The following is an 18046-nucleotide window of genomic DNA, read 5'->3' as shown; positions in this document are numbered from 1 at the left end:
AGTAAATAGGACAAGGGTCTGCTATAGGTTTGTGAAAAACTACAATTATTGATTTCTAATATTAGGTGAAGAACTTAACACATTTATTCACTCTTAAGGTCAGTTTAACACAGTTATAATATGACTGAATTTTAAGACATACGTAACATCACCATAGAATCCTGTCCATAGTACAGTAGAGCTATGGGGGTCTCACGCAGTGGCGTAACCACCGCCATAGCAGCAGAGGCAGCTTCCACAGGGCCCGGGACATTAGGGGCCCCGTGACAGCTGCTACTGCTGCTATCATTATACTCAGGGGTCTTTTCAGACCCCCGAGTATAATAATTGGCGGACCGGGAGAGGTAAGAAACATAAAAAACACTGTTACTTACCTCTCCACGATCCTGCCAGGCCTCCATCCTTACGTCCTTACTGACGTCTCTGACATCACATGAACCCGGCCTGCGTCCCGGGTCATGTGACGTCCGACACCATTGAACAAGGACGGCAGCGGAGGCCAACAGCGGAGGAGCCGGGGGACAGGTAAGAAACAGTAGTTTTTTATGTTTTTATTCCCCCGGGTCTCCGATTATTATACTCTGGGTCTGAAAAGACCCCAGAGTATAATAATTGTTTATGGGTGTCCACAGTGGGGCATAATACTGAGTGCAGGAGCCACTATGGGGGATAATACTGTGTGCAGGGGCCACTATTGGGGATAATACTGTTTGCAGGGGCCACTATGGGGGATAATACTGTTTGTAGGGGCCACTATGGGGGATAATACTGTGTGCAGCGGCCACTATAGGGCATAATACTGTGTACTGGGGCCACTATGGGACATAATACTGTGTGCAGGGGCCACTTTTAGGGATAATACTGTTTGCAGGGGCCACTATGGGGGATAATACTGTGTGCAGCGGCCACTATGGGGGATAATACTGTGTACTGGGGCCACTATGGGACATAATACTGTGTGCAGGGGCCACTATTGGGGATAATACTGTGTGGAGGGGCCACTATGGGGAATAATACTGTGTGCAGGGGCCACTATGGGACATAATACTGTGTGAAGGGGCCACTATGGGGGGATAATACTGTTTGCAGGGGCCACTAAGGGACATAATACTGTGTGCAGGGGCCACTAAGGGACATAATACTGTGTGAAGGGGCCACTATGGGGCATAATAGAACGCGCAGGAATGCGTAGGAGGGGGTCGGTCGAGGTCTTCGGCGGCGGTGGGGGGGGCCATGTCAAAAGTTCGCCACGGGGCCCCGCCATTCCTAGTTACGCCACTGGTCTCAGGTCTTGAGATAAGAATGCTAAAATTCCACCAAAAAAAAAAATCAGATGAGTGAAAAAGCCAATTACCAATGAATTAATAATTTACCTAGATTTTTTTTATATCCAGGGTTTTTATACTGACTGCCAGATTGGAGTGGGGAAGGAATTTTTTCCCCTGAAATGGGGCAATTGTCATGAGCCTCATGGGGTTTTTGCCTTCAACACTGTAGGGATTGTAGGGTTATAGGTTGGACTTGATGGACTGGTGTCTTCATCCAACCTCATCTACTATGTAATATCAAATAGTAACAACTGTGAGACGGAAACAACAATTCTAAAGGTTTATTAACTAAAATGTTGAAAATAATCTGACACAACTGCTGACAGTACTAGATAGCGAGCAGTAAGTCAGCTTAACCCTTTCCCGCCACAGGCATTTTTGTTTTTCGCAGGCAGCATATTAATAGAAAAGGAGGAACTGAGCAGAGTGATATATATTTTTGTGGGTAAAAATGTAGTATACCTTGCCATTTACCCATTGAATCATCTGCTCTATCTATACTAGCAAGTCAAAGAGGTGGCCCTATCAGTGACTGACAGCTATCACTGTACGCAGTCATAGAGGGGAGGCTGTCAATCACTGATAGGACTGCTCAATATAGAAAAAGCAGAGAGTCAATTCACATATATCAAGCTGTATTGAATCTTTTCCCATAAATTTATAGGTCAAATCTTCTCAGTCCTTACTGCTATGTAACATGTTGCCTCCATAATCCCACCCTTCTTCTCTTGAGGATGGTGAGAAACCAGGAGCCTGGTAGAGCGATCACTTAGAGTAGAGCAGGGGAGTGTTTAGTAGAGGTAGCTAGAGACAATACTGGGATTAAGAGGTTGAAACTGCTGACAGGTCTAAAAATGTAGTTTTGCATGAAGACTGAACCTCTCAACTAAGGTTAAGACTATGGATCCACTGATAGGAAACTTGTAGAGTTGGGTGTAGTATATGCAGCAAGCAGAGTCATGGTTATAGGGCTGTCCAAGCTTCATGCACAATTTTCCTAGAATTTTCTAGAGTTTTATCCTAAATCAAACTTACCAACTAAATATTGTATGTAAAGCTGATATTTCTGAGCTGCTATAGCTTTATATAACATGCTGCTGTCTGAGATTCTTAATGTGTATATTATCTGATTTAGCTAAGATGCGGTCTTACGTAATTCTTGGAATTTATTATTTCGTGTTGACAATTTAGTCCTGGTCCAAATAAAATGTGGTAGAGTGGTTACGATTTTGGGTTTGTATATACAGACTTGTGGCTTGAAGTCTGTCTCACCACTTACATTTTGGCTGATATAGAAGAAACTATTCCCTGGTAGCCTTAACTACATTTGTCATAAAACAAATACTTAAACATTTATGGTTTCTCATACCAGCAATTGAAAAATGCTGTTTTTGTGGAAAGTTTTTCTTGTTGGGGTGCAATTCTCAAGTTTTCTGTGCGACATTCAGTAGAATCTCAACACTTCGGGACCACAGGAATGAGCTACTACAATAGATGCTCATCTATAATGAACAGAACTGAATGCAATCGTCTGATACCTAGAAATCCATTACTGTGATGTGTATTTTATTTTTTGCTGCCAAATAAATCTCAAATGAATAAATAAATAGGCAAAAATAATGTTGTTGAATCAAGTCTTGAACACATGATAGCAGGATGTCTAAGGTAAGCAAGAATTGGGTATACAATTACCACTAGTTTACACTGTATGGACAGTAGTAGAGATGGGCAAACTGATTTGTCACAAGCCAAGCTTGACCTGAATGTTCCAAATTGTTTGGTTTTTTAACAAAATAGAAAAAATGCCGATTTGTCTCGGACAAACTAAAATGGCCTCCACATGTATTGCGCAGGAAAAAAAGGCAGAGACACATGCCTTGTGAGTCACTGTGATGTTCTGGCATGACTTGACATCAGCTGACAGCCTCTCAGTCAGTAGTCAGTGGCAGGTGGATACTTTACACCTTACTTTACAGTTACGTTTTTTTTGGCAAAAGTTTACTTTTTTTTTTTCATTTAATACATACAAACTGCTTTTCTAACAGCAAAACGCTGATTGCACTTGCCCTGTTCTGAAAAAATTCTCTGTTATTAAATAATTTTTTTGTTACTCAACAAATAGACAGTCTTGCAGCCTGTGGTAATCAAAAGAAAAATTTCTATTACCCCAAAAAAGGGTAATTTTTTGAGCGTTTTAAATGTTAAAATGTGTAAAAGTGTGGGGCCACACGGTGGCTCAGTTGTTAGCACTGCAGCTTTGTAGCGCTGGAGTCCTGGTGTTCAAATCCCACCAAGGGCATAAACCCATCTGCAAGGAGCTTGTATGTTCTCCCCGTGCTTGCATGGATTTCCATCCCATATTCCAAAGACACACTGATAGGGAAAAATGTACATTGTGAGTTCTTATGTGGGGCTCACAATCTACATTAAAAAACCCACTGACCCCATAGACTATAAACGGGTACGCTGGGTTTGGCCCTATAAAGGCGGAGAAAAAAGTCCTGCTTATAGAACTTTTCTCTCTGCATTTTTAGGCTCTGTTCCCATGGAGTAACGCGCCGCGCATTCAGTCACGTATATACGTGTCAGAGTGTGATGGCTCAAAACAGATCCCATTCACTTCAATGTGTGCTGGCTTACGGGCACTACACATTGAAATCAATGGGCGGCTTTTTAACCCATTGATTTCAATGTGTAGCCCGCGTGAGCCACCCACACATTGAAATGAATGGGATCTGTTTTGAGCGCTCACACTCTGACACGTGTATACGTGACTGAATGCGCGGAGCATTACTCCGTGGGAACGGAGCCTTAAAGTGGAATGGGAAATGGAATCACTAAGTAGAGACATGGAGCAGGTGTGAACCAAGCCTTAAATAGGTTCCTAGAAGCTCAGGCAGTATTATACATTATACATTATGTTTTAAGCCAACGTAAGTTGTGGTTCCTACTGAACTTGTTCAAACCAAAACAAGTTTGGGACTCAAGCAACCCTTAACCCTAAACAAAATAAATCTTTTTTAGGGGTTTTCTCATCTGTAAACAAAAGTATTGAGACACTTACGGGAATTTTTAAGACATCCCATTCTAAACCCATGGACATTCCTCCTATACTAAAACAGGATCCACTCTGGGAAGTCTCTGTTCTAGATTTTGGAGCGTACCTGTTAGAATTTTTGCTTATTCATTCATTCATTCAGAAAGGCATTTGTGAGTTCAGACACTGATGTTGGACCAGATGGCCGGACTTGCAGTCTCCATTGCAGCTCATTGCAAAGGTGTTTGATGGGGTTGAGGTCAACGATCTGTGTGGGCTAATCTTTCACACCAAACCATTATGGAGTTTACATTGTTCACTGGGTAACTCCCCAAACTTTTCCCATAAAGTGCATTGATAACGCTTTTCTGGGACACAGAAGCTTAGGCCAATCCCTGAAAAACAACCCCATAACATTAGCCCTCTTCCATCAGACTTTACAGTTGGCACAATGCAGTTAAGCAAGTGAAGTTTTCCTGACATTCTCCAAAACCTCATTTATCAGACTGCCAAATAAAGATGTGTGATTTGTCACTTCTCAGAACGTTTTACAGCACTCCATCCAGTGCTTGGCAATGTACAGCTTCCATACAGCTGCTCAGTCATGGGAACCCATGTAGGTCCTGTTGCACAGTTTTGTACTGATGGTAACACCAATGAAGCTTTAGGACCCTGCAGTTTTTAACATCTCCATTTTTTAACAATACAACACGCAGTTGATTGTAGAATATCTCAGCGGGAAGACAGCTCATGAACTGACCTGATGCAATGGTGGTATAATATTATAGTATCACCCTGGAATTTAGTGAACCCTTCAGAATGCCCCATTCTTTAACAAATGTTTGTAGAGGCAGACTGTATGGCGAGGTGCTGGGTTTTATAGACCATTGGCAATGGGGCTGAATAAAACACCTGAATTCAAAGATTAAGAGTTGTGCCAATCCTTTTTTCCCCATATAGTGTATGTCAATATATCCAAATTGCCTTAAATCCATAACAGTAAAATATATTGTATTATACTCTTGTGCATTTAGAAACTGTTCATACCTTCAAGCATGGGTATTCTCATCTTACAACTCATCTTGCACAACTCCAGTATCAAACAACTCCATTTCCCATCTCTTGCCACTAGAGGATTGACTCACAAATGTCCAATTGATCCAGTTGATGGTAAGTCCTATGTGTGCAGTGATTTACAATGCAACTAAAATTGGATATGCACATGGTCCTGTGGAGATGAAGATGTCCCCTCAGAATCATGCTCGGCAACAATAGTTTAGGGTTTATAGACTTGAGATACTTGAATGTGGTTTGAAGAAAATACATTGCTGCTACACAGTCGGGGTAATGTACAGTATTACTGTACATTACAGATTACTGTTATCCTCAATATAACTTGAGTAATCTGATTATATAGGCAGCTAAATTCTTCTTTCCTCCAGCCAGTAGTTGACTACCCCATATGCAGTAGGCCTTTTTGGTATTGATTTAGTTGGTATTTCTTAGATACCACCAAGGGAGCAGAAATGTAATTGTTACTTTTATAGTCTCAGTGTTCCACAACACTTTTGGAAGCTTATGAATAAATAATACGCGATCCAAAAGTGAATTTCCAAGGTGAAATGGATTGCCAAATGTAAGTTTAGGCTAAAATATAATAATAACATTGTGTTATGTGCTGTGTTCTCCAATAGAAAATTGAAACCATTCCGGTCACAGTGCATATAAACTGCAAGTCATGATATAATATTGGTTTGGATTCATCCAGCATGAACAATAAAAAGGCGGATTTATGCTACAAATCTCAGTGGCAAATTTGTGAAATTGGTGGCAATGAAAGGGAAATGGCGGCCTATAACACATAACACTTACTTTTATAGGGTTTTGATTACTTTTATTACTTTTTTTGCTACTTACATAAATGTTATCTATTGTATCATAAAAAGTAATAAAAGTACCGTATTTTTCGGACTATAAGACGCACTTTTTTTCCTCCCAATATGGGAGGAAAATGTGTGTGCGTCTTATAGACCGAATGCAGCGTGTGCAGCGTCTGTGTCCTGTCTATGAGGAGCAGCACGGAGAGCAGCACGGTGCCTGCCTGCTCTGCCCCTCCTTCCCTGTCTGTGTCGCATGTTTGCAGGAGCGAGATATGAGAGGCAGCGAAGTAGGGGCGGGCCAGACAGGTGAAGGAAGCGTGGTTTCAAGCTTGCCGAGAAAACCACGCCTCCTTCTCCCATCTGGCCCGCCCCTCCTTCACTGCCTCTCAGATCTGGCTCCGGCAATGATGCCACACAGACAGGGAAGGAGGGGCGGGCCAAACGGGAGGAGGAGGCGTGGTTTTCTCGGCAAGCTTGAAACCACTCCTCCTTCACCCATCTGGCCCGCCCCTACTTCCCTGCCTGTGTGGCTTCATTGCAAGAGCCAGATCTGAGAGGCAGTGAAGGAGGGGCGGGCCAGATGGGAGAAGGAGGTGTGTTTTCAAGTTTGCTTAGAAAACCACACCTCCTTCACCCGTCTGGCCCGCTCCTTTTTCTCTTCTTGCATAGCTTCACTTCCATGGATGAGATAGATTAGATATAGATGGATAGAAAGACAGACAGACACAGACAGATAGATGGATAGATAGGAGATAGGTAGATAGATAGATAGATGGATAGATAGATAGATAGAAAGACAGACAGACACAGATAGATGGATAGATAGATAGATAGATGGATAGATAGATGGATAGATAGATGGATAGATAGATGGATAGATAGATAGATAGATAGATAGATAGATAGATAGATAGATAGATAGATAGACAGATAGATATAGATATATGTTCAAATCACCCCCATATCCCTAGAATACATATAAAACAAAAACATTACTGTGAAACACATACACATTTGGTATCCCTGTGTCCGAAAGCCCCCGGTTCTATTTACATTGGTGAAATATTATATTATTAGGTTATTAAATATTTCACCAATTTTTTTTCCTTAAAATTTTTTTTTCCCTATTTTCCTCCTCTAAAACCTTAGTGCGTCTTATGGTCCGGTGCGTCTTATAGTCCGAAAAATACGGTAAGCGGAGTTAATGGAAACCTTCTTGCGTACATTGAGATGATGAAAAAAATTGCTTATTTCCTTTATTCTGCATTGTTCTTGGTATGCTTGACTTCGGTATTTTAGACTAACATCCATCTGCATCATCCATTATAAATAATATCACAGTAGATGCATGTTAGCAGACAGGGTACAGATGGTTCAGTGTCTGGACAGAGGGCCCTTTGTATTGAGGAAGATATTTCCTGCTTATATCAGGTACTGTATACTAGCCTATGGTAGCCAATTCATCCCCACTAATGTACTGATTGACTTTTACTGGGAGCCTGTCAGAAGATGTATGCTTCTCGAACCATGGGCACCATGATATCCCAACAGGCAACCTACTTACAGGTGGCTATGTGTCACCTCTGTTGCAGCTTCTTGCTAGCTGTTACCTGTTTGGTCAAGCTTGATGGACAGGTCTCTCACTTTATAAAGATAGACATGGCAGTGACAGCTACCGGGCAGCAAAAAAATAAATAAAAAAATCATAGGGCAGTAACCGCCATGAGTAAGGGGCTTCGGCTTTGAAACGCGTAGGCGGCAGTCGTGTTTTACTTGTCTTGTTTACATGTAGTAAGTGCGTCATTTTTTTTTTACTTTGTTTTTCATGGTTTATTTGTGTCATCATGTAAAAAAAAAATTTAATTTAATTTTCATTAAAAGTTATGTTTTAATGATATTCTTCTAAGTTCTGGTTGCTGTACACATCTACCCATTCCTGGCTCATCTTTAATTGGGCATTCACACGGAGTAACACAGCGCTGATTCTGGCACAATAACTCGCGTAAGAATCAGCGCTGCAAAACAGAATCCCATTGACTTCAATGGATTCTGTTTAATGCACGTGACACATTGTACGCAATGGGATTTTGTTTTGCAGTGCTGATTCTTACGCAAGATATTGTGCCAGAATCAGCGCCGCGTTACTCTGTGTTTTTTGTAAAACACCGCAACGTTTCAGAGTAAAACAAGGCTGTTTACAAAGAAAGAACCTGTCCATGTTTCAGTCTTTGACTTCATGATACTACTATTTTGCTAAGTATAGGAAATTTTCTCTATATTCCAGGCAGGCACATAAACATGGGAGCAACAAAGTGGACATCAGTTATTTGTCCAGAGAACACAATAGTGTGTCTGGAGGGTTTAAAAGGACCAATAAACTCTTTATTGTCTCCACATCAAAAGAAGTTATAGATAATGTTGGGATCGCTGCTGATTATGGCAATGGAAATCACACAGCGGACCTGGCAGCAACAAAAAAATGCAGAAATTGTTACCAATTTTCAAATAAAAATGTAAAAAAATAAATAAATAAATAAAAAATACAGTAGTAGTACAAGAAAAAAAAAAAAACTGCTGAAATTGGACATTTTTTGCTGCGGCTGTCGGGCACGATGCCCAGACTATACTGCCAGCCCAACTTTCAACCTGTCGATTGCAAAGGTTTAATGCCACAGACAAATATGAAACAAAAATGGATATGCTGCATATTTATATTACATACAACTGGACTCAATGAATTGATTTCTGAAGGCAGTTGATTGAACTGGATTTTATTTAGGGGTGTGAGAGTTTATAGGACTGATTTTTATTTGATTAAAATTTTGATAACCATTAGAGATGAGCGAACAGTAAAATGTTTGAGGTTCGATATTCGTTTCGAGTAGCCCCTCAATATTCGACTACTCGAATCGAATATCGAACCCTATTATAGTCTATGGGGGGAAAATGCCCGCGCTACAAGCGGACATGCGCAGTCGGCTCTGGCCAGGCCCGATGCCTGGCAGAGTGAATGAAGAGCCGGAAGACGCTGCGGGGATGCTGCACGGAGACGACTTCTAACGGTAGAAGAAGAACCAGCGTTGATTGGCTGACTGTATAGCATTCGGCCAATCAATGCTGGTTCTGCATCGAACTTTTACATTCGAATAGCGAGTGGTACTCGATCGAGTGCGAGTATTTCAAATACTGTAGTATTCAATCGAATACCTACTCGATCGAGTACTACTCGCTCATCTCTAATAACCATGTATCATTTTCGTTACACCTCAAAATTATCTGCTACTTTGTGTTGGTCTATCGCTTAACATCTCAGTAAAATACATTTAAGTATGTGATTTTAAGGTGACAAAATGGGGAAAAGTTCAAGGGGTATGAATACTTTTGCAAGCCATTGTAAATGTAGCTGTATAGTGGGCCCCCTGAATGAATTTTTTTCATGGACCCTAGGCACCCAGTCCGACATTGCATACTATTTACTTTCCTTCAAAATCAGAGAATGTCCAAATATTTGGCCATAACAGAAGGCAGTTTGAGCATTGAAGAGCTGGAGAGGGGTACAAGAGTGATTGTCTGCAGGGAACACTTCTATTTTTGAAAGTACTTTTATTTTGCAGTATTTTTTCCACACCTACGTAAAACATTTGCATAGTGCTAATTGCGTACATGTATACAAATATCTCACAAAAGTCAGTACACCCCTCACATTTTTGTAATTATTTCATTTTATATTTTCGTGGGACAACACTGAAGATATGACACTTTGATATAATGTAAAGTAGTCAGCGTACAGCCTGTATAACAGTATAAATTTGTTGTTCCATCAAAATCACTGAAGCACACTTCCATTAATGTCTACACTCCTGGCAACAAAAGTGAGTACACCCTATGTGAAATTGGACAAACTGAGCCCAAAATGTCAATATTTTATTTGGCCATCATTATATTCCAGCACTGCCATAACTCTCTTTGGCATTAAGTTCACTAGAGCATTATAAGTTGCCGCTGGAATCCATGGCGACATCACGGAGCTGGTTAGAGACCTTGTACACCTACACCTTCAGTTTGAGAATGCGGATGCCCCACAGATGTTCAATAGGGTTTAGGTCTGGAGACATGCTTGGCCAGTCCAGTACCTTTTACCCTCAGTTTCTTTAGCAAAGCAGTGGTTGTCTTGAAGGTGTGTTTGGGGTTGTTATCATGGTGGAATTCTGCTCTGCGGCTCAGTTTCCAAAGGGGGGATCATGCTCTGTGTATGTCACAGCACATATTCGCCTTTATGGCTCCCTCAATGAAATGTGGCTCAACACAGCCAGCAGAACTTATACAGCCCCAAACCAAGACACTCCCACCACCATGCTTGACTATAGGCAAGACACACCTGTCCTTGTACTCCTCATCTGGTTGCCACCATACATGATTGACACCATCTGAATCATATAAGTCTATCTTTTTCTCATTAGACCACAGGACACAGCTCTAGTAACCCATATCCTTAGTATGCTTGTCTTCAGCAAACTGTTGGCCAGGTTTTCTTGTACATCATCTTTAGAAGAGACTTCCTTCTGGGATGGCAGCCATGCAGACTGATTTGATGCCATGTGCAGGGTATGATCTCAGCACTGACAGGCTGACCCTCACCCCTTTAACCTCTGCAGGAATGATGACAGCACGTATATGACTATTTTACAAAGAAAACCTCTGGCTATGATGCTGAGCAGGGGCACTCAACTTCTGTGGCCAACCATGGCAAGTCCGGTTCAGAATGGAACCTGTATGAAACTGCTGTAAGGTCTTGGCCACCGTGCTGCAGCTCAGTTTCAGAGTATTGTCAATCTTCTTATAGCCTAGGCCATCTTTATGTAAAGCAAGAATTTGTATTTTCAGATCCTTGGAGAGTTCTTTGCCATGAGGTGCCATGTTGAACTTCCAGTGACCAATATGAGCGAGTGTGAGAGTGATAACACCAAATTTAAGGCATCTGCTCCCTATTCTCACCTGAAACCTTGTAACACTAACATGTCACATAACACTGGAGAGAGAAAATGGCTAACTGGGCATAAGTCCCTACAGATCAATGTCTGGAGTTCCTAAAACCTAGTAACATAATATAGGAATGAAGCCAAGCCAGAATAACCCCACATTCATCCATGTGTTGGCTGAATTTACTGGCCTGAACAGTATGCCAGGAGAGGGAGTCCTTACCGATTCCAAAAAGAAGACAGGCCCATCTGCAGCTAGCTGTCAAGGTTATTGCCTCTCATTACATATCAGGGTACTGACTGGCTTATGTGGGCGAGATGGGTTACTGTGTTGCCTCAAAGAGGCCATTTTGCAGTGTACAGGATTTCCACCAAACCTTAGAATAAAGAGGGCAGCTCTTGTCCATTTAAATGGTGCCATGCTACAGCTCCATAGGATGGTACCCTCTTATCACATTGTTATGGCATATCTAAATATTACATGACACTGAATAATGGAAAAACTTATTTCATAGAAGATTGTTTTCACATTACTAGTTTACCGATCTCTGTCATTGAAAGTTATGGTTACTGGAAATTCAATTGCCAATTACCGCTTTGACAAGTTTATCGTCCCACATTGTAAAAGTGTCTAAACGTTCACTATTTTAACATAAAAGATAGGAAGATGTCTTCTTTGTAAGTGGAAAGGTTACTTTATCACAAGACTCAACAGTTTTCTGGAATGTAATTGCATTTTCCTCTCTATCTAAGAATTGACAACTCTGATTATGCAATTGTGGCTAACTTCCCATAGTCAGCTATAACCCATATGGCTTTAGTTTATTGTGTATCTGCCTAGTTCCGTTTGTATACCATATGACATACACAAATGAGGCACACTTAAAGGAATACCATTGTACTGGAACTTTGTAAAAGTCTGTGGAAAGTATAGTTCTGGAAATAGCATTAGTTCCTTTACTTAGCGTACAGTGCCCTCATTGCAGGCTACGTTTTAGGTTTACCTGCAGTCCCAAGAGAAATCTCATATAACATCTAGATATCAAAATGAAGTCTGCCACATAACAAACGTAACCTGGCTACATCTATATACTTGCCCTACTATGGTGGGGGTTTTACAGTTTCAAAGTAAAATTGCATGTCTTTTGCAATGACTAGCTTGATATAACTAGAACTCCCCGTATTCTATTGGAGTCCGCTGTAACAATTTCAGCCCCGACTTCCCCTGAACTGGAGAGTCACAGCATGTCTCAGACTGTGGTTAAATGAGTTAACTGTCAAATATCAAGACATTCGTTGTTAACACAACCCTGAAGGAATGCCTGGCCACTACATACTATCACACAAAGCAAGCCTATTGAACTTACAGAAAGCAGAAGGGTCGGGAATTTTACTTTTCTGAAGAATTACATTCAAATAATAGGTAGACATCTATAAACATCTACAAATGTACATATATAAAACCTGATGTATAAGATAAAGAACTTGTGTCTACATACTGGACTGTCACACCAGTATAGTCCCATACATTAGCAACTATATGAAGTCTACCAGCAAACATAGTCCCGCATAGTCAGAAGACCTGTGGCCCTCAGTTTACTGTGCAATATTCAGATATGACTATGTACTATATCCAGGTATCCCTACCTTCATATCCACTTGTCAGGTACAAATTCAGGGTGAACAGCCAAAGTATGTACAAAAAGGTCCCCATGACTTTAAAAACAAGTCCTCCTGCAGACGTAGATTAAGTGGGAAGGAAGCATAAAGACACAGACAGAGAGGAAAGAATTCTACACAGTCTTTAAGCTTCAGGCAAGAAGCAAGATACCGCAAGTTTTTTTTTTCCTTGGAGAACTGAAACTCTGCCAGGAAAAAGGGGGGAGTACAGCAATCCCTTATTGGACACAGCAGATTCCCTACACAAATGTACTATAAGACTCTTCAGCCAGGGTTAGTTCCTAGGTTTTGCTTTGATGACTGTCAGGCCAATGAGATGAATGAAACTCCTTCTACCTACTGCTATATAAACTTACCATGTTATGAAATGTAAGCGGTTTGCCATGCCTGCAGAATTAGTTATATTAATGGTCGCATTGACGGGGGTGTATTTCCTCTAGGACTGTACACAGACATACTTTTGCTAGGATGTTTAAATTGGAGGAATGCCAGAATAAAAGTGAATGCATTCTAGAGACTTGGGATCTGCTTTCATTTATCATTATGTTTATATACTCTGTTTATAATATCTTTATGATGTATCCGCACATTGCCACTGCATGCCATTCTCATCATAATATTAGTAGTATATTGCTTCAATGCAGGGAACGGAAAAGCCTCATTCACAAGACCGTATCATGACTCTGTACAAACTTTGACAGAACTCAAGAAGTGTTTTGGACCTACCTCTACCTCTATATTACTCATATTGTATACAGTGGTTTTATGCCATGGATTCAGAGATACTCTATCCAAGTAGCATTGCTTCTAAGGGTTAAAAAACTATATAATAAGCTGCTGGAAAGAGGCATTGTATAATGACGCTAAAGTAATAAGGAATATGCAAAGAAGACCTCCTTAGTGAAAAAGATTGCTCTAGCTCTTCCTTTTGAAAGGTATTTCCCAATAGATCAAGGTATGTTTTGTCTTAACTAACTGTATAATCTGGGAATAATAACCAATCTAGAACAACTCCTCCTAAAAGAAAAGAGTCCCAACGCCATCTGGCTGTTTGAAGGTTATTATCTCTCATCAGTGCAGAGCGGGGTACTGGTTGGCCCTGAGATGTGGGTCAGAAGAAGTAATATGTCACATTAAGCGGAGATGGTACAGGGTTTTATTAGACCATGTGTTCCCTACCAAGGAAGATAGTTGCCTATAGTTAAGCAATTATTATTTCTTTAAACCATGTATTGATCTCTAGAGAGCTACCTTCAAAAGGTGGCGCTAGAGCAAATTCCTCTTTTCCACCAAGGATGTCTTATTTGCATATTCCTTAACCGGAATACTCACCAGGATATGCATAGTTCAATAAGGCCCTGAATGCTGTATACTGTCTCTCCCTTATGAGACATAATATACCTTCTAACCAAAGTAGTAGCGAGGCACTGACACTTCATGCACCTCTGCCATGTATGTGAGGTCTAAGAGCCCTTAGATATATGATCATTATATCATCATGTTTTCCAGCTGACCCATGCTCCTCTGAACTACAGCAGTATAGTCATGTATCATGCTTTAAGCTTTATTACTACCAACAGTACTGTCCAGTGGGGTAACTAAAGTCTTGTGGGCCCCAGTGCAATCTTTTGTCCGGGGCCCCTACCTCATCCCTACAGCAAACTCTTAATAGTGATGGTTACGGTGCTAAGGAATTTAATCCACTTTAGTGTGGTTAGGGTAATCTGTGGGTCTCCTTGATTTATGGGCCAGATGGAAGCTGTAATCTCAATACCGATGCCAGTGCTTATGGGCCCCCTAAGGCTCCTGGGGCCCTGTGCGACTGCACCCTCTGCACCCCCTCAAGTTACATCTCTGGTACTGTCCTGTATTCACAGTAGTTATGAAACTCACAGGATCATAAATTGGTAGAGTATCAGTTCAGAAGAACCATGGTAAGCGTGGGAAACATGGCCAAAGGCACAGACTGTGTTTCCTGGCCTGAAAACTGAGTCCTCAGTCAAACAACCATAGTAGAATGGTAGAGAGTGGCTTAACACATATTGGAGTAGATTTGTGAAAACTGTAGCCCATAGCAACCAATAACATCACAGCTTTCATTCTTCAAGATAGGAATATGAAATAAAAGCTTTGCTGTGATTGGTTGCTATAGGCAACAAAGTCGGTTTTACTTTTAGAGAGTACATACATCGCTTCTGTTGGTTTTCAAAGGAAAAAGGACTCCAACAAAATTGGTGCAAAATATGTTTTCTATATCATTTACGATAAATCCTTATAATAAAAATGGTACAATTGTCAACAGTGCAAAGAAGAGTGAAAAGGGGCAGACGGACCTTAGACCTTTTCTAATCATTTCGTTGCCATCCACTGTCATCATGAAATTCTGACATGTGACACTTCTAAATGAAAGGATTCTGAGACCTCCTGCAGGTCAAAAATGTACTTGTCTTGACCTCAGATATATGTACAGATGTAGCAAAGGTTAACATGACTCATAACAAGTTAACAACACTGTGGTACAGAGAGCTGACTCTTGCCATTGGGTTTTCAATAGCTTTTTAGTGCCTTCTGAGATAGGATATCATGCTGCAAACAGTCATCACACTGCAGAAAGTCAAGTTAAACAGTGCTACAGAAAGTCACCACACTGCAGAAAGTCAAGTTAAACAGTGCTACATCTGTATTTTCCACATGTAGGTTTCTTTAGGATATCTCTACAAAGCCATCATTGAAACTCAAACAAGTGCAACTCAAACTGGTCTGAGGACAGATCATCTTTGGCCTCTGGAACCAAGAGCCCCTTATCTAATCTGGCCCTTTCATACTACTGCCAAAATACTATTCACTGCAGTGGCAGTGACAAGTTACAGCAAGATAAACACAAAATACAGGCAATATACCACAGTTAAGCCCATTATTTCTGAGTCCTTAAGGCAAGAAGGAGGATTGGCATATACAGGTGTTGGTGTCTGGAAGGTGACATCACAAGGGTGATGGCTTGCATCCAGAGATGCCAGCTGGTAGTTGCTGTGCCTGAGACCACAGGTCATTAATGCTTAAAACTTGGTGCATTCCCTTTGAGACTCAACAGTGGGAAAAGAATGTGATAACTTCTATCAAGTTGACTGATAAAGAGGTTTTCTATCAAGACTAAAATTGATGGAAGTGGACTTAAAATGGGCTTAAAAAAAATAAAAGAACCCATACACACCAATGCACCAATACTCCCGTCTCAACATTGCCTCAGTCGCTGCTATACCTCTTCTTTCCAGGCTTTGGGTTTTTTTGAGACTGAGGATCAAGCCTTAGGACTATCTGATTAGTGGAAGTCCAACACCTCGTACCCTCAATGATCAGCTGTTCTCTGCAGCTTCCGGTGCCAGAATTATACAGTGGAAAGATCCAGAAGCAGAAGGCTCCATACACTGTGCGTTAGCCATGCTGGAGTCAGCTCAGCTCCATTTATTTGAATGGATTTTAGGGGATGCTGCTGGTTATAAACTGCACAGCCTGCCTATCATATTGTAGAAGTGTCATGGATCTTAAACTTTACCATGTCTAAAAACGCCTTAAAGAGGATCTTTTATATCCTCATCAATGTGTGGTTTTATATACCACTAGACCGCCAACAGTGCGATGAATTCAGTGCATTGTCAGCTTTCCCAGTATGTGCCCCAGTGCTGGAGATATCGGTGCTGTTAGTTTCAGTAGGGTGGGCCTTACAGCCTAGTGTCATTATTGGGCGGTAAGGAACACCCCACATCTGACAGTACAAGTCTATGGTAGAGTACTGTCAGGGGTGGGGGTTCCTTACTGTCCAGTGATGATGCTAGGCTGTAAGGAGAGCCTACTGCCGCTGCTGTGCTGTATCCACTGGGACCCCATTGCTGTGGGAAGAGCTAGGAGAGGCCCGCTATGCATATAATGAACATCATATCCGGCGAAGGTGGGCGACTCTCCCAGCTCATCCCACAGACTTAGCGGAACTTTAGGAGCAAAGATTATTTTCGGGGAAACAGGGTACTAACCTGTACTAGTCATGAAAAGTTGTTTATACCTTTAAGCTATAGCATATTTTTGGGAAGTCATACCCGTTTCCACAAAGTCTAGTATCAGATGAGGTGTAAGCATGTATGCCAGGTTTTTGACGCATTTTCAATAGTAAATCTGTCCAACTGTCTGTTATTATTCCAATAGTATATTGGACTTTATGAGAGCAGGCCATTTACTATACATGAAAATTATACATTGAATTGTATTATATATTCTGAATTCATAACAATTTGTAATATTGGTAAGAGGTTAGAAAGATAAATGCCAGCGTTCAGGAAAAGTAATAGTGAAGAGATGTATAAGAGCATAGCAGGGCCCAGGGACATGATGTGGCACAGGAAGCAGGATGTGCGCTTGTGAAAGAAGTCTGTAATTACCATCGTGGTAACAGATACTAATGACAAGGCTACAGCTCCAGTTATCACATAAACACATCTTACTGACAACTACAATCCTTGTGTCTGTTTCGGTACAAGTCGCGCTGCCATAGTGTGCAGTCCATTTGCACAAATACAGTTTTAGTAAAAGCAAATTTATAAACAAAGTTGGAAGAATAGCAAAAACCTCTGCAAGTGACAACAGGAAGTGCAGCCATACTGGATGTCACTTTTCAAATTAACTCCTCAATCGTATTAATATTACAAAGGTGAAAGTTTGTGGGTTTGTGTGTTTGGATGTTTGTTCCTCAATCACAGTCAAACGGCTGAATGGATTTTGGGGAGATTTCACACACACACACACACACACACACACACACACACACACACACACACACACACACACACACACACACATATTTGCCAGGAAAAGGTAGTAGGCTACTTAAAATGTGGGCCACTCACCCCAAATCGCCACTGTGACCCTCCAAAGACCCCTCCGGGCTTGGCTGTAGAAGCTGGCATTCTGCCAGCGCTGGTCTGTCCACGCACCTCCTATTGGTGCATGGCAGGCTGTGGGCGGGCTATAGAGGCAGGGCTGCAGCACCATAGGTTGGGGGCTGAATGAGGGCGTGCCGATTGAGCAGGGACACTGTGAACAAGATGGCGGCAGCCCACATCATCCCGGAGCCACAGCTATCCAAGGCCACCT

General features: G+C 41.4%; 1 protein-coding gene across 2 annotated transcripts in view; it reads right to left on the bottom strand.

Annotated features, from left to right (window-relative positions):
• The window catches only part of SRPX (sushi repeat containing protein X-linked), a 74788-nt gene extending 61760 nt beyond the window's left edge, over nucleotides 1–13028 (bottom strand). For both annotated transcript variants that reach the window (XM_075263975.1, XM_075263976.1), the window contains exon 1: nucleotides 12872–13028. In XM_075263975.1, the coding sequence (XP_075120076.1) occupies nucleotides 12872–12938 (67 nt within the window). In that variant the 5' untranslated portion in view covers nucleotides 12939–13028. The remainder of the gene's footprint in view (nucleotides 1–12871) is intronic.
• Nucleotides 13029–18046: the final 5018 nt, after the last annotated feature.

Source organism: Leptodactylus fuscus, chromosome 2 (genome assembly GCF_031893055.1).
Source record: "Leptodactylus fuscus isolate aLepFus1 chromosome 2, aLepFus1.hap2, whole genome shotgun sequence".
NCBI classification, from domain to species: Eukaryota; Metazoa; Chordata; class Amphibia; order Anura; family Leptodactylidae; genus Leptodactylus; species Leptodactylus fuscus.
This window is presented reverse-complemented; position numbering and strand designations above follow the sequence as displayed.